We start from the raw sequence: 21,940 nt of genomic DNA, 5'->3' as shown, positions 1-21,940 counted from the left end.
GCTCTTCCAATCCTACCCCAGCCCTTCCAGAGACTTGAACTGGCCCCTGAACTGAGGAGCAGTGTCAGATTACAGAGGAGCCTTGGTGCTTGGGCTCTGGGAAGACAGGTGGGCGGCTCTGGCCCAAGGAGGAGGCTGGGAGGGGTGTGGTTTTTGCTGGGCTAGGAGAGAGGGGACTCCCCTGTCCCCACCTTTTCTGGCTTGCGGGAAGAGTGTGACATAGCTGGGCTGGGAAAGAGAAGACCTCTCCTTCCGTCCCCAGCCCCACCCTTTCTGGCCTGCCTAGGGCGGGGTAATTACATGGGCGGAGGCACTCCCAGGGATCAGCAGTAAGCGGCAGACACAGCTCCTAGCTTTCAGCAGCTGAGAAATCTCCTGCTCGCCACACACACACACACACACACACACACACAGGGAAGAAGTGCTCAAAGACTAAGGAGAACTGGACACAGGGCTGGTGGTGCTACTCTCAGCAAGCATATGTGCAGGCAAGGGCAGAAACTGCACTGGCTTTGTAAAAACTATCGTCCAGAACCCTCAGCCCCATGCATCTAAATCTGCAGTCCCAACGTCACTCTGGGCACCAGGTGACCGGCTCTGCCTGCGCAATACACAGGGGACTCTTTGGTACAGCAGAGGACAACCTGGAGATTACTTGGTGGGCTTAAGCCAAGACTGGCGCTGCTTTTGTTTTGTTTTGTTTTGTCTTTATATCTTTGATATCTTTGCCTGTGTTGAGTGGGGGTTGTCGGTTGTTTTTACATGTGAATGTATTTGAGTGTTTCTTTGTTGTTGTTGTTGTGCTTGGTGATTTGCTTTGTTCTGAAATTGCCCTACCAGGGCCCAGCTTAAGAGGCACAAGATTCAACACACCCAGAGACCAACTCCAGACAAACCAGAGTACTACCGGGTTTGACCTACAAGTGACACACCCAGAGGGGATTCTTTACAGGCACAAGAGTCCATAGAGGCCAAACCACATTTAAGCGGTCAACCCTCATGCAGCAGAACACCTTGCGGTGGGCAGAGCCAAGTCTCACAACTAGTCAGCCTAGGAGTTAACCCCACCTACTCACAAGCAAAAAGCAATTAAAGATCTTCTTTAACAGGACAATATACACAACACAAGAGTCACCTTTGGAGCACACGCAGAGGAGAAGAACGAAGTAGTGCAAGTCAGATATAAAGGACACATACTACATAAGATAACCCAGCAAGAACTAAGAACTCTAGGGGATCTACCTAATACATCGAAGCAAACACAGAGAGTCAGCCAGAATGGGGAAACAAAGAAACATGTCCCAAATAAAAGAACAGAAGAAACCTCCAGAAATGGAACCAAATGAAACAGAGGTAACCAACCTATCAGAGACAGAGTTCAGAACACTGATGATAAGAATGTTTAAGGAGCTTGGAGATGACATCAAGAAGGATGTAGAAATCATAACGAACAACCAGTTAGAACTAAAGAACACAATTACCGAAATAAAGAACTCACTTGAAGGAATTAACAGCAGGTTAGATGAAGCAGAGGATCGAATCAGTGACTTAGAAGACAAGTTAGCAGAGATCACCCAAACAGAACAACAGAAAGAAAAAAAGAATAAAAAACAATGAAGATGGTTTAAGAGACCTATGGGATAACATTAAGTGCAACAACATGCGCATCATAGGAATACCAGAAGGTGAAGAGAGGAAGCAAGGGATTGAGAACATATTTGAAGTAATAATGTCCGAAAACTTCCCTAACCTGATGAAGGAAACCAACATACAAGCCCAGGAAGTGCAGAGAGTTCCAACCAGGATAAACCCAAACAGGTCCACACCAAGACACATTATAGTTAAAATGGCAAAGGTTAAAGACGAAGAGAGAATCCTGAAAGCAGCAAGAGAAAGACAGAGGGTTACATACAAGGGAACTCCCATAAGACTATCAAATGACTTTTCTGCAGAAACATTGAAGGCCAGGAGGGAGTGGCAGGAGATACTCAAAGTGATGGAAAACAAAGGCCTACAACCTAGGTTGTTTTATCCAGCAAGGCTATCATTTAAAGTTGACAGAGAGATAAAGAGCTTCCCAGAAAAGAATGAGCTAAAGGAATTTATTACCACCAAGCCAGCATTTCAGGAAATACTAAAAGGTCTTCTATAAATAGAAGAAAGATGAAAACAATCTAACTACAAATTTTAAAATGGCAATAACTATGTACCTATCAATAATCACTTTAAATGTAAATGGATTAAATGCTCCAATCAAGAGACATAGGGTGGCTGAGTGGATAAGAAAGCAAGACCCTTGTATATGATGTATACAAGAGACTCACCTCAGATCAAAAGACACACAGAGGCTGAAAGTGAAGGGTTGGAATAAGATATTTCATGCACATGGAAATAAGAAAAAAGCTGGAGTTGCAATACTTATTTCTGACAAAATAGACTTTAAAATGAAGAAAATATTAAAAGACAAAGACGGGCACTATGTAATAATAAAGGGATCGATCCGACAAGAGGACATAACCCTAGTAAACATTTATGCACCCAACATAGGAGCACCTAAATATATAAAACAGATATTGGCTGACATAAAGACAGAGATCAACAGTAACACTATCATAGCAGGGGACTTAAACACACCTCTGACAAAAAGGGGCAGGTCTTCCAGACAGAAAATCAATATGGAAACAACATCCTTAAATGATACATTGGACCACTTGGATTTAATCGATATTTTCAGAGCATTTCACCCCAATGCTGCAGAATACACGTTCTTCTCAAGTGCACATGGAACATTCTCCAAGATAGACAATATGTTAGGCCACAAAACAAGTCTTGATAAATTTAAGAAAATTGAAATCATACCAATTATCTTCTCTGACCACAGTGCTATAAAATTAGAAATGAACTACAGGAAAAAAACTGGAAGACACACAAATTCATGGAGGCTGAATAATATGTTACTAAATAATGAATGTGTCAAGCAGGAGATCAAGGAAGAAATCAAAAGATATCTCGAGACATGAAAATACAACGACCCAAAATCTATGGGATGTCGCGAAAGCAGTCCTAAGAGGGAAGTTCATAGCATTGCAGGCCTACCTAAAGAAACAAGAAACATCACTAATCAACAGTTTATCTTCACACTTAAGGGATCTGGAAAAAGAACAACAAAATAAGCCCAAAGGGAGTACAAGGAAGGAGATAATAAAGATCAGAGCGGAAATAAATGAAATAGAAACCAGAAAAACAATACAAAAGATCAATGAATCCAAGAGTTGGTTCTTAGAGAAGTAAACAAAATTGAGAAACCTTTAGCCAGACTCATTAAAAACAAGAGAGAGAGGACCCAAATTAATAAAATCAGTAATGAAAGAGGAGAAGTGACAACAGACACCGCAGAAATACAAAAATTTTAAGAAATTACTATGAGCAACTGTATGCCAACAAATTTGACAATCTAGAAGAAATGGACAATTTTCTAGAGGCGTACAACCTTCCATGGCTAACTCAAGAAGAAACAGAAAACCTGAATGGACTGATTACCATCAGGGAAATTGAATCAGTAATCAACAATCTCCCAACAAACAAAAGCCCTGGACCAGATGGCTTTACAGGTGAATTTTACAAAACATTCAAAAAAGAATTATCACCTATTCTCCTCAAGCTCTTCCAAAAAATCCAGAGGGAGGGAAGACCCCCAAACACTTTTTATGAAGCCACTATCACTCTGATCCCAAAATCAGACAAAGACACTACAAAAAAAGAAAACTACAGGCCGATATCGCTAATGAACATAAATGCAAAAATCCTCAACAAAATATTAACAAACAGAATTCTGCAATACATTAAAAAGATCATACACCATGATCAAGTGGGATTCATCCCTGGTATGCAAGGGTGGTTCAACATCCGCAAATCAATTAATGTGATACACCACACTAACAAAATGAAAAATGAAAATCACATGATCATATCAATAGATGCAGAAAAAGCATTTGATAAAATCCAGCAGCCATTTATGATAAAAACCCTTAAGAAAGTGGGAATAGAGGGATCGTATCTCAACATAATAAAGGTCATATATGATAAACTCACAGCTAACATCATACTCAACGGGGAAAAGCTAAAACCATTCCCCCTCAAGATCAGGAACAAGGCAAGGTTGCCCACTTTCTCCACTTCTATTCAACATAGTGCTGGAAGTTCTAGCCACAGCAATCAGACAAGGAAAAGAAATAAAAGGCATCCAAATCGGTAAGGAGGAAGTAAAATTGTCATTATATGCAGATGATATGATACTATATATAGAGAACCCTAAAGACTCCACCAAGAAACTATTAGAGCTGATAGATGAATTTAGTAAAGTAGTAGGATACAAAATTAATACTCAGAAATCAGTTGCATTTGTATATACCAATAATAAAACATCAGAAGGAGAAATTAAAAAACCAATCCCATTTACAATTGCTCCAAAGACTATAAAATACCTGGGAATAAATTTAACCAAAGAAGTAAAAGATCTGTACTCAGAAAATTATAAGACACTGAAGAAAGAAATGAAAGAAGATACAAATAGATGGAAACATATACCATGTTCATGGATAGGAAGAATTAATATCGTTAAAATGTCCATACTGCCTAAGGCAATATACATATTCAACGCAATTCCTATCAAACTACCAAAGACATTTTTCACAGAAATAGAACATATAATCCTAAAATTTATATGGGACCATAAAAGACCCCGGATATCCTCAGCAATCTTGAGAAATAAGAACAAAGTGGGAGGTATAACAATACCTGACATCAAAGTATAGTACAAGGCGACAGTAATCAAAACAGCATGGTACTGGCATAAAAACAGACACATAGATCAATGGAACAGAATAGAGAGTCCAGAAATAAATCCATGCCTATATGGCCATTTAATCTACGACAACGGAAGCAAGAATGTACGGTGGGGTAAAGACAGTCTATTCACTAAATGGTGCTGGGAAACCTGGACAGACACATGCAAAAAAATGAAGCTGGACCACCTCCTTACACCATATACAAGAATAAATTCAAAATGGCTTAAAGACTTAAATGTAAGATCTGAAACTATAAAATTCCTAGAAGAAAATATAGGAAGAAACTTCACAGACATTACCCGGAGTAAGATTTTTACTGATATATCCCCTCGCGTGAGGGAAGTAAGAGAAAAAATAAACATGTGAGATTACATCAAACTAAAAAGCTTTTTCACAGCAAAGGAAATCATCAATAAAACAAAAAGGGATCCTACTGAATGGGAAAAGATATTTGCCAATGATATATCTGATAAGGGGTTAATATCACAAATTTATTAAAAACTCAACTCAACTCCAAAAAAACAACTCAATTAAAAAATGGGCAGAGGACATGAAGAGACATTTTTCTAAAGAGGACACATAGATGGCAAAGAGACATATGAAGAAATGCTCAACCTCACTAACCATCAGAGAAATGCAAATAAAAAAAACAATGAGATACCACCTCAGTCAAGATGGCTATCATCAATAAATCAACAAACAACAGTGTTGGTGCGGATGTGGAGAAAAGGGAACGCTTGTGCACTGTTGGTGGGAATGCAGATTGGTGCAGCCACTATGGAAAACAGTATGGAGGTATCTCAAAAATCTGAAAATAGAACTACCTTGTGATCCAGCAATTCCACTCCTAGGTATCTATCCAGAGAAATCCAAAACTCCAATTCAAAAATCTTTATGCACTCCTATGTTTATTGCAGCACTATACACAATAGCCAAGACATGGAAACAACCGAAATGCCCATCGGTAGATGACTGGATTAAGAAACTGTGGTACATTTACACAATGGAGTATTACGCAGCCATAAAGAAGAAAGAAATCTTACCATTTGCAACATGGGTGGACCTAGAGAACATTATGTTAAATGAAATACATCAGACAGAGAAAGACAAATACCATATGATCTCACTTATATGTGGAATCTAAAGAAAAGAATAAGTGAATGAACTAATCAGAAACAGTTTTGGAGACATAGAGGAAAAACTGAGGGTTGCCAGAGGGGCCGGGGGGTGGGGATAAGGGGGAAGTTGAGGGGTTTAGAAAATAGTTGGTAACCACAAGATGGCCACGGGGTTTTGAAAATTAATTTGGGGAACGTAATCAATAATGTAAAGATGTTGTAGAGGTATCCGATGGACATGTGTCCCATTTGGGAGACCACCTCAGGGATGATGTAGATGCCTGATCTCTGCACGGTACACCTGAAGCTGAACAATACTGAATGCCAACTATAATTTTATATAAATATATATATGTATGTATATGTATATATTTGTATGTATATGGTTACAGGAAGTGGAGTACAGCATTAGGAATAGAGAGTGGAAATGTAATGGCTCTGTGCGAGGTCAGAGGGATAGTGGATGGGGGAAGGGGGTTCACACAGTGTGAGGGATATAAATGATAAACGTCTAAGTTTTGCTTTGTCTTGTGCATCTGAAACTAATAAAATTATTTAAAAAAAATAAAATTAAAAAAATGTTAAATAGTCCTTTTAAATTGACACATGCACTTCATATATTTTAATTTGTCTTAAATGTACTCTCCTTGTTGCACTCTTTGAACATACATATCTAACAGACCACCCACCGTTAAACCAGATCCTCTCCTGGAAAAGCCCGATGATGGTCTCTTATGGAATCAAGTCAAGGAGAGATGAGCATCTCTAGGGCCAGAGCTCACACAGTCTATTCTTATTCTCCTCCCCTGGAGTGCTTCCCACCTCTGTCCAGCAGGGTCGCTTAGCCCCAAGTATCACAGAGCCTATTATTTTCAGATGGTTAGTAAAGACTCTCTCCTTCAACAACCACCAAAATTAAATGGAAGAGCCCATGGACTACATGGTTAGAATATAAAATGCCAACCCAACACCATCCTGCCGTCAACAGTCTGGTTTCTGTTGGGCATTGTGAATGCGAGGGAAGAACTGTCTTCTCACCTCCCGTGGAGAAGGCCATGGGAAGCACTGTCACCGAGACGATGTCGGAGCTTCTCTGCCCGGCGGTGTCCGTCACAGTGAGCTGGAAGGTGTACGTTCCTTCCTGTAAGTGGGACAGCTTCAGGGTTCCTGACTGAGGCACCTGACACCCAAACAGGAAACATCATGTTATTAGGAGCGTGAGGCACGGAGACCAGCATCGTCCTGAACTGGGAACCAGAGTCATCCCGGGAGCACTCCCACGACCCACCTCTCTGCTCCTGGTCCGAGACTGCAGAATTCTCAATCGTACACTCTCGGCAGGTTGGCCCTACTTGGAATTCGCTACTTCTGTTTCATCTGTGATGACAACATGCTTGACTGACATCACCTCCTTTGTCCTCGGCAGCTGTGGTCCCAAGCCTGCACCTCTTCCCAACTCCACACCCAATATCTAGTCCTTGCTTCTCAGCTGGTGAATTCATCTATTTCATAATTCGGGCTCCACCATTTGCCCCATTCTGGGAATGCACCTGTCCCCTCCTGCCCCCCGTCATTCCATGAGTTGTCATGCTGGCACTCAGGCCAACCTCTCCACCTCGTCCTTGACCTCTTTCCCTCTTTCCCTAAGAACACCGACCCATCAATTCACTTCTCTTCCAAATGGCTCTGCTAGTAATATTAGTAGGCTCCAGTTTCTTTTGACCTAAAAAACAAACCAATAACAAATAAAAAAACTGCCTAGGTCTTCTTTGGCCACAGCCTCATTTCCTTGACATTTTAACTCGATGTCTTCTAAGGTCTGTCTGTCCACGTTGCATGCGCTGTTTCCATCTGCTCCGTTTCCATTTATCCTTTATCCCACCCATCTGGCTCCTTCCTCCACCATTCCCCAGAAACTGCTGGTAAAACTCACTCACTGACCTAGCAAAGGTCACCCAGGCATCAAGGTCAACAATACTCATTAGTCTTATCTTCATTTTTTTCTTTAATTGGCCCTCTGACTGCATTGAACCATGTTGGCCACTCCTGTCTTCTGAACTCCTACCTCCCTGGCCTGTTTCTGTGTCCCCGACTACTGCATGCTGATCACCCTCCTGTGCATCTGCTTACAGCCTAAACCCAGGGCTCCATCCTGATCCTCTCCTCCCTCACGCCGCTTGGTGGCAGCTTCCAGAGCGTGGGGAGAGCAACAGCTTTCGAGGCCCATTCTGTGGTGTGATTTTGGGAGTCAGTTTTGGATGTTTAATCTGAAGACAGTTTTTTCAGCCTCTCCCCCTCCCCCATTGATAATATGAACTGTTCAATATCCTATTTTTCAAAAGACTCTTTTCTGCTTAAATGAACTAGTCTGGCTATTATTCTCTACAAACAAAATTCTGACCATTGCATATTTTATTATACTGGTGCATGAATGGACTTGACAGTACAGAGAGTTGCCCTATTATAACTGTTATCTGCTTGTTTTTATTTAAGAATCCTGGAATTTGGACTCCTGCACATAACCTTGGCTCAGAGGGTTTCCCAGTACTACGCATACCCATGAGCAGAATGCTCTATAATTATTTTGCAGCAATCTAATGAGATACAGCGGGGGTCACACTTTAGGCCACTCAGTAATCACCCAGAGCTCCTGTTAAGTAAGGTACAAATTCCCAGGCCAGTCTCAGAATCTGAGTCAGCGGGTCTGGAGAGTGGGATCTGGGGATCTCCACGTAACAAGCACACCCAGGTAATCCCCTGATCACACTGGAAGAAACGCAGGTGAAGCTGTTAAGAGCACGAAGTCTGGTATCCAGCAGACCTGGGTTTGAACACCAGCCCTACCACATACCAGCTGTGTGGCCATGTACAAGCCACTTAACCCATCAAAGCCTCAGTTTCTTCATCTGTAAAATGGAAGTAATAGCAGCACCTTCCTTATGAGGATCAAACACGATAACCATGTACAAAGAGCTAAATATAGGGCTTAAATATAGTGTAACTTATAAAATTAAATTTTATTTTTTTAAATGTAAAAATAACCAAATACGCTAAATGCATAAATATATCCACTTGTGGGGACAGTCTCAGAGAGCAGTTTCCAGGCTCTCGGCCTCACATAGAAAGGTGCTGGTTCGGGTAGTAGATGGTCATCAGCTGTGGCTAGTTGGCCATCAGCTGTAACCAGTTTGCCAATTAGCCACTGATATAACTGCTGTGGCTGCGTTGGTTGGTCAGTCAGTTGGTCGCTTGTCAGGCAGAGAAGCAGACAGCAGGTTGCAGGTCATGTGGCTCCTGCCTCCAGTGAGACGATAGTACCGCCAGTAAGACTATAGTGGTATGACTCCCCTATCTATGGCTCCATGGGTGTTCCTTTTTGGCCTAGCCACATCCTGCATTCTTATGTTGGGAGCAGCACCAGAGACCCCTCAGGCCGCCCCACACAACAAATGGCGCAGCGAGCAGAGTCCCCCGCACAACACCACTACTTCCACTGGTTGATTTTCATCTCAACAGGAAGACATCACCCTGTTTTTATAGACAGTGAAGTGAAACCCCAGGAAAGTCACTGCCATTCACTAAGGCTGCGACAGAATTGAGACCTTGCATTGTAAAACAGCCTTCAAGCTGTCCCATCACTTTCACTGCAAAAGCTTTAAGCTAGAGAGTTGCACAGAAGGCCACCTGACCCTTGTAGTTTATTTCAAAGAGATGTTAAGCAGTATTCACTGTCACACTGTTATATTATCTTCAGGTCCAACTACACTGAAAAGATATCAAACCATGGTCACTTACGTGAGAACTCATAAAATACTACCTGAAGGGTCAGCAGAGAACAAGGTAAGGACAAGAAGATAACTTTAAAAGAGTGTGGAGCAGGCATATGGTCCTCAGAAACCAGGACGCACTGAGCTGAAAGTGGAAGTCAGTCTGAGAACAGTCAGAGAAGATCAGAGATGCAGACGAATAAGATTGAAAATGACCAGAACTGTGGTTTGGGATGTCAGGGCCATATTTAACCCCTCTTTTCTTTCACATTTCACATCCAACCTATGAGGAAAAACTGTTGGCTCTTCTTTAAAAACACATCCAGAATCTGAGGTCTTCTCATTACATCCAATGTAACCACCCTGGTGGGAGCCCATCCTGTCTCTGCTGAGTCACTACAGTAGCCAGGAGACCCGAGCTCCAGTGGGACTGGGGCCTGGCACCCCTTTCCTGGAAACTTGCCCTCCCCCCACTGTCCACGTGGTTGCAAGGAAAGGATCAGTTATGACCTCTGCGTCTGGCCACCGTGGTGCCAGGCTGAACCAAGGGGAGCCAATGACAGTGCAAGGGGAAGGAGTACAGCAGGGGTCTGCCTAAGCCAAGGTGGCAGGGCAGGCTCCCACTCTCTTCAGCTCTGGCTCAGAACCAGGCAGGCCTTGCTGGGTGGCAGTAACGCAGCAAGTTATTCAACTATTAATATTTATTGCTTCTTGGAACCTATCCAGGGAGCCTCTAGCAGATGGCTACGACACTGTGCTGACGTAAGCCCTGCAGCCTTGAGTAAACTGGTGTGAGAGAGGGAAGTTCTGTCCCCACAGCTGCCTGAGTGCAGACAAGAAGACCAAAGCCACCAAAGGCCAGCAGCTGTGGGATTTGCTGCCCGGGGTCTAAGAGAAGAGGGTAGACTGTGAGATTGATCCGAGTGGGGCTTTGTACGGTGGGTTGACACAAGGACACCGGGTGAGGCCATCAGAGTGAAGTGGACATAAAGTTAATGAAGACTTTAAGGGACTGGGGGGGGCTATGAGGTTAGGGAATGGGGTGAGCCGTCCTCGTGGACGTTGTCGTCACCCAGGCCGTGTCCCAGCTTTCTGCTAACCGAGTGAGTCACTGGGCCTCGGCTGTCAACACTTAGCATACCAGTGTCAAAGCTTCTTTCCAACTCTGGGCTGGAAGGAGCAGCCCCGTCTCTGGGCTTTGCTGTCTCCCTCTGCCTTCCTCGCCACCTCCTCTCCAATGCAGGAAACACCAGGGCGGCATCCAGCCCCGGTAACCACCTTCCACAGCCCGGGGACACTCACACTTAGATCTGATCGGATTAACTATCCCTTCCCGGGCTCTTTGTTGATTTAGGGGGAAAAGGCTGCCTTTCCTCAAACTCATCTATTTAGAATACATAAAACTGTAAGACGGGCATTTTCCCTTCAAGCACCCAGGCGCTTCCAGTCATCTCCTCACCTTTACATGACACTAGAAAGGATTTAAAGCATTTTATAAGCAGTTCTGAAGTGTCAGGAGTCAGAATACACACACGCACACACACACACAGACATGCACACACAAAGTATATACAACATACCCAATTTGTAACTTGAAGACAGATACTATCTTTAATAAAGATAAAACAAGGAGCTTCTAATTTCTGCCCACGATCTCTTGTTCAGCAGAAACAGGACCTTACCTGTTCAGAAGTAAATAGCTTCTTGCAAACCAATATATATGACTCAGCTTGTTATTCTAATTCAACTCCACCCCCCTAGATAGTAATCCAGTGGCAAGGATTTTATATACACTGAGTTAATAGACACACCTACAAATGTGTACACACTTATCATTACATACACTTAGTTACAAAATAAGTAATACCTAACTATTCCCTCCACCCCGACAATTGGTTCTCAAGTGTATAAAACAATTGGGCCTAAGTCACTTACAAAGTAGTGATGAGATAATGTGGTATAAAATATACAGTAGGAGACTCCATGGAAACCACAAATGCAAATGTATACTAGCTTTTTGCCTCCTGTAGGCTAATCCAACTTGCAAAACCGGATATGATCTCTACTAGGATTTTGAAGTACATAACAACCATTGTCATAATTCAATGCCATCTCCCCACACGTATTGTGAAGGAGACAAATGAAGTGAGGCCCTTACCCTGAGTATCAGAGGCCAGGAAACACACTGGTTCCACAAGTGTTTAGATACCGCGGGACACATGTTTAGGCCCTGTTTCAGTTAACGGTTACTTTTTCTATTTCCTTTTCATCACAGATACGACTTAGAGTTCCACAAAGAGAAGCAAAATGAATCCCACAGTCTGACTTTTCCTGTTATACATGGTCAAACGAAGGGAGTTAGATCATATTTACAAGGAATAGAACTCTGACGTGCTCATCTTTCTCAATTCTGGAAGAAAGTGATTTTAACAGTTTCCTCAAGAATTTGGGATTTGTTTTATAATCCTGCATAGAAGAGGATCATTTTCTAAAGAATAGGACCAAAGTAGGTAGTAATTAAGACAGAATTAAACTGCTTCTCTTGAGAGTTCAGGAATCAAAGGGAGAAGTATTTTTATTTGTTTGTTTGTTTGTTTATTTATTTATAAAGGCAGGGCAACTCCTATACACTCGATCAGTTTCACATGTGCATCTTTTTTTCTTTTTAAATTTTTATTGGGGAATATTGGGGAACAGTGTGTTTCCCCAGGGCCCATCGGCTGCAAGTCCTTGTCCTTCAATCTTGTTGTGGAGGGCGCAGCTCGGCTCCAAGTCCAGTTGCCACTGCTAGTTGCAGGGGGTGCAGCCCACCATCCCTTGCGGGAGTCTAACCGGCAACCTTGTGGTTGAGAGGACGCGCTCCAACCAACTGAGCCACTCGGGAGCTCAGCGGCAGCTCAGCTCAAGGTGCTGTGTTCAATCTTAGTTGCAGGGGGCAGAGCCCACCATCCCTTGCGGGAGTCGAGGAATTGAACTGGCAACCTTGTGGTTGGGAGCCCACTGGCCCATGTGGGAATTGAACCCGCAGCCTTCGGAGTTAGGAGCATGGAGCTCTAACCACCTGAGCCACCGGGCCTGCCCGGAACAAGTATTTTTAGACTGGGGTCTTTCTTTTACTCTTCAAATCCTCTTAAAACACACCATATAAATAGTAGGCCACCTAAAAAATTAGCCATGATTAGAAGAAGCCTCTAGAAGTAGAGAATAGAAGGAAAAACTGAGCTTATTCTGCCCTTTACAACCCAACCAAATTTCACTTCGTGTTATTGTTTCAGAATATGTTTACAACCAGTTTTCCCCAACTTTGCCCTTATTTCCCTTTCATGCCTCTAACTCAACAAGGCAGACAAAAATCATTTTTTATACTGAAATTTAAAAATTCTTTTAGATATAAGCAAAGCTGCTTACTTAGGAAGAAGAGAGAAGCATGAAGAAAGAGCATGTAAAATCAAAGGGGTGGGGGAAACTTAGCTCCCAACAGTACGCAGAAACACACATAGAAAGCGAAGAAATATAGGAGAAAGCCAACCTTTCAGGCGTTTCATATGCAGACTCTGCACCCTATATTCTGGGTGAAAGCTTTTTCTGGGCCTCCTTGAACTCTCTCACTAGGGTGATTGGAATAAGGAATCTTGCTTTATTTGTCTTCTCACCACCAGCAGTACCCACAGTCTGAGACTAGAAACTCAAACGTTTGAAGAATGAATAGGCAAAAGAGTGAATAGAATGGCAAAGAACACGAACGAAGATGGAGAGAGAGAACGGAGAGGAGAAAGAGAATAAGACAGAAGTTCCCATGTTCCCACCAAGCACAGGACATCCTTCCCTGAGAGCATGAGCCAATTTTCTCAACACCTAGCCATAACGCAGAGTTTCTGCAGACCAAAGGTCGGCACTGCTTCCCTCCTGTTTTCTCTCCTACTGCCTGTCCCTTCTTTCCAAACTAGGGAAGTTTGTAAAAGTATGTTAGTGCACAGACCTCTGGGCAAATGGTCCGCTATGCTCTGGGAAAAGCCAAACCTGAGTTTCATTTTATATGGATACTTATTCCACGGCCCTAGTTACTGTAATCAGAAAACACACTTTGCACTGGAACACTCTCATCAGACATGTCCAAAATGCTTGCACTATAGTAGGTAGTAGATCTTTTCAACCTGAAATTTTCAAGTCAGTATAATTTTATAGGTCCTATTGTTAAAATGTTAAGATTACAGAGATATATATCACAGGCCCTCATCTGCAGTCTTCTCTGACTTCCCTCAGCTAGATTGTAATCTCTCCCTCCTCTGAATTCCAACAGCACTTTATCTACATTCGGTTACAGCCTTGCCACTTTCTACTTCCTATTATTATTGTCTAGTACATATCTAATCTCCTCAACCAAGGTCAAACTACTTGAGGGCGAATTCCTTCTACACATTCATTACAGTACCTGACTTCCTCACTCCTTGCCATTTGAAGGCCCTTGTTTATATACAAGTGAGTAAATCTATTCTGATCGCAGTTCAATTAAACTATTGGTCAAAGAGACCCCACAGATATTTTACATCCCAAGATGTTTAGAATTAACCATTACAGTCACCTCTCCTTTAATGCTCTGCAATATGCTAAGAGCTTGATTTGCATTTTCCCATTTTAACATCCACTGCAACCCTATCAGGTATTCTTATCCTCTTTACAATTGAAGACGCTGAGGCTTAAAGAATGAAGTAATTTCCCCAAGTTCCACCTGCTCAAGCAACGGACAAAACTAGGTTTGAACTCAGGCCATCTGATTCTAAATTCCAGACTCATAGTCGTTGTAGGATCCTGTCTCCTGATCTAGCAGGGAAGGCCTTCCAGGTCCTTATTCCAAGAATCATTTCTTGGAATAAGGCACAGCTTATACACAAACCAGCCAGCTGCTATGGTCTGGAAAAGCAAGATACTTTTTCACAAAAAGAAACAAGTTCTTTAAAGCCTCTTAAAGCTTCCCCTCACATAGAAGTGCCAGGACCTTTGAAGGAAGAGGGACAATAAGTCAGGTTGTAACCCAGAATTACCTGGAAGCCCAGACTGCCTGCAGGCAACTGTGATACTGGACACCTCTTGTGCTGTAAATTTATTGCCTAGGAAGTTGAATGTTTTTGAACAGAAAAAAGGACTTAAGTTCCTACTGGAATAGATGTTTTCTAACTCAATTTACCCAAATTATTTCATGAGGTATGTACATTTTTTTCCCCAGGGAGTTTATTTTTCAACATTTCCTTATAAGTAATTTTCTTAAAGAAAAAATGCAATTAAGTATTCAAGGCCTTGAGCTATTGCGTAAGAAGAATCCATGCTTAAGTCAGTATAGTTCCCATTTAGGCTCCTAGTTAACACTGAAACACGACAGGTCTGGATTATTACCCAAGCCTGCACGTGTCTTGTCACGTGTCTTCCTGCTTGATTAGAGCAATAAGTCTTAGGATTCACTTGGATTTTTTTCTTGACTGATATGACCCTTCATTCTTGAAGAGAGATACTTAAAAAGAAGTCCTCAAAACAACGTTGGAATACTCACTCCCATGTACCACCTTATCCCCAGGTGTGACTTAGGGAATTTGCAGCCCTAGGAATCATCTTTGTCCCTGAAATGCCCTGTCAGCTGCCATTACTTTCTTGTCCTTTATTTAAAGCTTTGGGCAAATGAAATCACTCAGGTGCAGGGATGCTTGTGAAATTTAGGGAAGGCTCAGATTTATTTCACAACCATGGGATGTGGCTTTTCTTTTCTTTTTTTTTTTTTTTTTTTTGCCTTCTCCCTCTCTCCTTCCGCCTTTACTCTTGATGGGGGAACTGACCTAAAATGGTGGCCCGAGCAAAAAGGCAAGTCTCTAGCCCCAGCCCACTTCCGCGTAACCCCCTCCAAGCCACACCCTGAACCAATCACTGTTGGAGGAACTGACCTAAAATGGTTCCCTGCCATGTGGAACTGACCTAAACTAGTGGCCAGACAAAAAGGGAAGTCCCTAGCCCCAGCCCACTTCCGCGTAACTCCCTCCAAGCCACACCCCGAGCCAATCACTGATGGAGGAACTGACCTAAAATGGTTCCCTGCCATGTGGAACTGACCTAAACTGGTGGCCAGAGCGAAAAGGGAAGTCCCTAGCCCCAGCCCACTTCCGCGTAACCCCCTCCAAGCCACACCCCGAGCCAATCACTGATGGAGGAACTGACCTAAAATGGTTCCCTGCCATGTGGAACTGACCTAAACTAGTGGCCAGAGCGAAAAGGGAAGTCCCTAGCCCCAGCTCACTTCCATGTAACCCCTCCAAGCCACACCCTGAGCCAATCACTGTTGGAGGAACTGACCTAAAATGGTTCCCTGCCATGTGGAACTGACCTAAACTAGTGGCCAGACAAAAAGGGAAGTCCCTAGCCCCAGCTCACTTCCATGTAACCCCCTCCAAGCCACACCCCGAGCCAATCACTGATGGAGGAACTGACCTAAAATGGTTCCCTGCCATGTGGAACTGACCTAAACTAGTGGCCAGACAAAAAGGGAAGTCCCTAGCCCCAGCCCACTTCCGCGTAACCCCCTCCAAGCCACACCCCGAGCCAATCACTGATGGAGGAACTGACCTAAAATGGTTCCCTGCCATGTGGAACTGACCTAAACTAGTGGCCAGACAAAAAGGGAAGTCCCTAGCCCCAGCCCACTTCCGCGTAACCCCCTCCAAGCCACACCCTGAGCCAATCACTGATGGAGGAACTGACCTAAAATGGTTCCCTGCCATGTGGAACTGACCTAAACTAGTGGCCAGACAAAAAGGGAAGTCCCTAGCCCCAGCCCACTTCCGCGTAACCCCCTCCAAGCCACACCCTGAGCCAATCACTGATGGAGGAACTGACCTAAAATGGTTCCCTGCCATGTGGAACTGACCTAAACTAGTGGCCAGACAAAAAGGGAAGTCCCTAGCCCCAGCCCACTTCCGCGTAACCCCCTCCAAGCCACACCCCGAGCCAATCACTGTTGGAGGAACTGACCTAAAATGGTTCCCTGCCATGTGGAACTGACCTAAACTAGTGGCCAGAGCGAAAAGGGAAGTCCCTAGCCCCAGCCCACTTCTGTGTAACCCCCTCCAAGCCACAACCCAAGTGTGGGGACAGAGCCCCAGAAAGTAGTTTCTAGGCTCTCGGCCTCACATATACAGATGCTGGCTCAGGTAGTAAATGGCCATCAACTGCGATTGGATGGCCATCGGCTGTGGCTAGTTGGCCATCAGCTGTAACCAGTGAGCCATTGGCCACTAATATAACTGCTGTGGCTACGCTAGCAGAAAAATGGGGGCTAGCAAGAAGATGGTGGCTGAGCCTGCAAGCGGTGCAGTGAGGGTTGCAAACAGTGTGGCTCCTGCTTCCTGTTTGTCCAACCCAGCCGCCAGCAACAATATAGTAGTATGACTCCCCTATCTATGGCTCTGTGGGTGTTCCTTTTTGGCCTAGCTATATCCTGCGTTCTTATGTGGGGAGCGGGAGATGAGACCCCGCATGACTCCCAGCATGACACCGAACGAATCACCAGATGACACCTATCCCTTCCGCAACTCAAGGAAGTCCCCAACCCATAAAAACCTGCTCAAAACCTTGCTAGGGGCTCAGTCTTTGGGAAGGATCCCGCTGAGCCCGCCGGCGTAATAAAGCTGAACTTCCTAACTCTCTGAGTGCTGCTTGGGTTCTTTCTGGTCCCAGTATCTGTAACATTCTTGGTTCCCTGACTGGGAAACCCAACCGCACTGGCCCCTTGAGCCACCAGTTTGGGCGGGAGCGTGCCATAGGGTGGCGGGAGAGTCTAGACGGGGCTAGGTGCCCCCTGCTGATTTTGGTAGGCTGGGGACCGGCGACCTCCCGCCGGCTCCGGCCTGTGATTCCCTGCTGGACCCCAGTAGAGAAAGGACGGACAGTCAACCAGGACATCAGACACGGCAAGACCCTGGGGCCCGGACCCAGTTAGGCCTGCCTAAGGGCAGAAGGGGAGCTTGATCACCTCCCGCTGAGTCCCACTTCGGACTCTAGTTAGGGCCGTTCCGGGGGAGGGCCCTGAATGAATGTGTGTGTGCTTGGTCCCAAACAGGATTCTGTGTGGATCCACGGCCTGTTGGCTACAGAGCCCACGTGAGCCCCAACCTGCATTCCATGGTAGCGTCATATGGCATGACGGTGATTCGCACTTTTGGAGTGTGACAGGGCCTGGGGCTTATACAGGCACACCTTAGCCAAGACGTACCCAATGTTCCTGAGAGGGTCGCAGCCAGATGGGCGCCTGACTGAGACCCTTCCCTTGTCTACACCACACTGAACATCATGGGAAGGAGTCATGGGAAGCCCACAGTTCTAGACTGCATGTTAAAGAATTTCAGGAAGGGTTTTGGAGGTGACTACAGGGTCAAAATGACCCCCGGACATCTCCACACTTTATGTGAACTGGAGTGGCCAACTTTTGATGTGGGATGGTCCCCAGAAAGCACTCTTGACCTCCCCATGATTCGCCGAGTCTACATAGCTGTCCCCGGGACCCCAGGACATCCAGACCAGTTCCCTTACGTTGACTCATGGTTGGAAATAGCCCGCACCTTTCCTCCTTGGGTACGGTTCTGCTCCAATAGTAAGGGACAGTCCAGGGTCCCCGTTGCACGGAACCACGAGGCCACATCCAGAAAGACATGACTAAGACCATTTACCAGGGAGACCCCGACGAAGAGCCGCCAACACCTCCCTACACAGCACGGCCAACGGCTGGCACACCCCGCCGCTTCCAGACACTCCGCTTCCAGCCTCGGCCTCCCCGTGGCCACAACCCAACCAGCCTGGAGCCCGACTTCATAGGATTAGTGGGAATCGAGTTGGACTGAAGAAGAACAGGCTCGTTGGAACTCGGCCCCCACGAGCCCACAGTTAACTTAGATGTGGGGGGCCAAACAGTGACTTTTATGGTAGATACTGGAACATAACACTTGGTAGTCACCACGCCGGTGGCACCACTCGGGGACCACAGAGTCACCATAATGGGAGCCACCGGGGATCAAGCTAGGAGCCGACTGTTCTGCCAGGCTCAGACTTGTAAATTGGGAGGACACACCGTGTCGCACGAGTTCCTCTACTTACTAGACTTCCCAATCCCACTCCTGGGATGCGACCTCCTTACCAAGTTAGGGGCGCAAATCTCCTTCAAACCGTCAGGCCAAGACACCATGTCACTGCAGCCCCGTCAGAGGGACTTATTCTGTCTATCACCACCCCGAGGGAAGAAGAATGGAGGCTCTACGGGACTGGCAGTATAGAACAGAACCCAGAAGCCTACAAGGCTGATTTCCTGGAGGTTTGAGCTGAAGATAACCCGCCTGGGCGAGCAAAATATAAGGCCCCAGTTTTGGTGGAACTGAGACCCGGAGCTCAACCCCAACGACTACGCCAATACCCCATCATCATCAAAGGAAAAATGATCTCATAACAAACTAAATAACATCATAATTTTTTTAATGTTTATGTTGTGCTGCTCACTGTTCCAGGTGTCGTACTTACATTACCTCTCTTAATCCCAGGAAAATACCCCAGAGGACTCTAGCTATTCTCATTTGCAAATGGTTTACATCATCTGTCAAGGTCACACAAACAGGAAGGGATGGAATAGGATTCAAAAACTAAAGTAAAGTAGATGCTGTGTTAGAAGTACTGTACTATCCCTTTTCTTACTATCTGTTTGATCTCTTTTATTCCCTGTTAAACTGACTCATTGAAGGAAGGAAAGAAATAGATGAAATGTGATATGAAGCGTTCTCAGTTAGTTACTATTTTTCTTCCTTTTTTAAATCCAGAAATTCTCCTCTTTTTCTCTTCCCCACTCCCACGCCATGGCCTAGAGTATCTGGGATAACTTGTATTGAGATGATTTACATTTCGTTTTTGTGAAGACTAGAAATTGTCCAACAGCCAAGAAATAATAGTAGGTTCTATGTGCCTAGCTCTCCTTTTGACGAGGTGCAAAGCATCTCCAGTTCCCACGTGACAGCCCTCCCTCACACCACCATCTGGCCAGACGTGCTCAGCAGTGTTGTTTTGTCCGTCTTGCTAGGAAAGATGATCAAAATTTGAGGGCTAGAAAGGTACTTTCTGAAAAGTTAGCCAACTACTCAATTTTTTTTTTCAAAAAAAGAAAGTAAGAAAGAAAATAATCAGTTAGCAAGTATGACTAGAATCCTAGTAAGCACAGAGTACAGTTATAGGCTTTAGGAGAGAAAGGGAAAAATATCAAGAAAAGAAGATAGAAAAAAGGCATGGAAAGAGGAAGGAAAGAAGGAAGAAAGGAACAGGAGAACGAAAGGAAGAAAGGAGAGAAGAAGGTGGGAAATTAAATTCCCTGGCAGCATCCACAGGCAATTTAAACCCATTTTCAGCTCATCACTCCTTGCCTCATTGAAGACAATTCTAAAGACATCCTTTATTGTCCTTATAAATTCTATTGTGATGTTATAAATTTTATGTATTTTTTTGGCCTGTTATCAATGAAGATAGGTAGAAAATAGAAGACAACAGATGCAATTAGCCTTTAATCTTTCAAGATCACTGTAGGTTCTCTGGAACCTTCTTTGTTGGTTAAACAACCCAGGCCGCCTTGAAAATCCTGCTCACTAAATTTTTATAAATTCTTTCAATACGATTTAAAATCGTCTCCTTAACAGATAATGATTCTTTCCTTTTGTGGGCATTTTCAGTATTAACCCAAATTAGATCCCAGGGAATCTGAGTGAGGACTATATGACAAAATACCTCTTATACAAGGAGACAACGATGCACTTTGAAATTCACCAGTTATTTTGGGCTTTTTTGCCCTATGACAAAAAAAACACAAAGTCCATATTCTTGTTTCTACTTATGTTCCTTTCCCGAAACCTTTCTCTAAGGTTCAGTTTTAGAATACTATGTTCATCTGTTGAAGGTGGTCTAAAAATGAGATTGATTGGGAAACCTCATGTAGACCGTCCAGTCTCATGAAACTTGGATTTTATCAAAAAGAACCCATGCTCCTGTTTGCTCAAAACAATCCCAGTTTATCTCTGTGGTCATGGTATAATTATTAAAACCACATCCTTTTACTATCAAACATGTCCCAATACAGATGATATTATACCTATCTGTTTTTAAAAATGTATTATGTACAGCAGGCAAGCCAGTGTGCAATTGGTTTGAATATAATAATGAAGTTATTGGTGAAAACAGAATCCATCCTTTCATGAGTTTTGATTACACGTGATATTCTAAAATTATTTAGTTAGACATTTTTTTTTTACCTCTGATGGATATAAATCAAGCCGCAGATTTATGAATCCCAAATTTCCCTGAACATCCTCATACTCTATCATGTCCCGAAATGTCATATTTTATATTCTGACTTCAGATTTAAATGTATTGTGTTGAATAATCATGAAACTCAGAGTCATCTAATGGGCTGCCTGAAAAACGTATCTTCTTGCATTTAAGAATGTATTATAGATTAACATTCAGTTAAGTGGATGTAGAATATCCCTTTCAAGGGCAGGGCATGTATAACTTTAAAATCTACTGGCTAGCTTCTTGATTCTGACCAATCATCTCTCCTGTTCTTTCTTTATAAATGAAGAAACCAAAAACAAGCTGTCCCATATGGTTTAGTCGGTATAAAGTGTTTAGCATAGTACCGGACACACTAAATGCTAAAAGAGATTAACTATTAATTTTATCATAATTAAGCTGGCAACATAACTCCTCCTAGGGTGAGAACCTTATTAATTTTTTTTGTTGCTGTTTTTTGAATAACTGAATGGGTCATCCAGATGTGAAAAGATAGGCCTTAGAACCTGATCTTAAAAGTGTTGCAAGACAAAGGGAAGGCTGAGTATTCCACCACAGAAGGTGAGAGAAGGGGGTGAGGAGCCTCTGTGCGTGGTGGAGAACAGGGGAGATGAGGGAGGAGGGCTCCAGAGGGGCAGGGAAGGTGCTTAGGGGACAGTCTGCCCATTGAGAACTCCTGAGTGGTGGGGATAGTCAAAGGGCCTAAGAACAAGGGTATCCAACACTGGGTTTTAACTCAACGGCTGTGCTATGTTAGGCTATAACTGCCCTTCCTCCATTCCCAGCAACCTTCCAGTTTGTCCCATTTTGCATCGAAAGGCGGAGTGTATTAACATTCCAGTCAGCTGGAGCCCAT

General features: G+C 43.9%; 1 protein-coding gene across 1 annotated transcript in view; it reads right to left on the bottom strand.

Moving 5' to 3' along the window:
* LRP11 (LDL receptor related protein 11) overlaps positions 1-21,940 on the bottom strand; it is a 52,252-nt gene that overhangs the window by 18,356 nt on the left and 11,956 nt on the right. Inside the window, exon 3 of the mRNA XM_019746915.3 lies at positions 7,004-7,145. Within this exon, the coding sequence (XP_019602474.1) occupies positions 7,004-7,145 (142 nt within the window). The remainder of the gene's footprint in view (positions 1-7,003; positions 7,146-21,940) is intronic.

The sequence above is a fragment of the Rhinolophus sinicus genome, chromosome 2 (genome assembly GCF_057876585.1).
Source record: "Rhinolophus sinicus isolate RSI-liver-muscle chromosome 2, RSI-T2T, whole genome shotgun sequence".
Classification (NCBI taxonomy): Eukaryota; Metazoa; Chordata; class Mammalia; order Chiroptera; family Rhinolophidae; genus Rhinolophus; species Rhinolophus sinicus.
The sequence above is the reverse complement of the archived record's forward strand: the minus strand, read 5'-3'. Positions and strand labels throughout refer to the sequence as shown.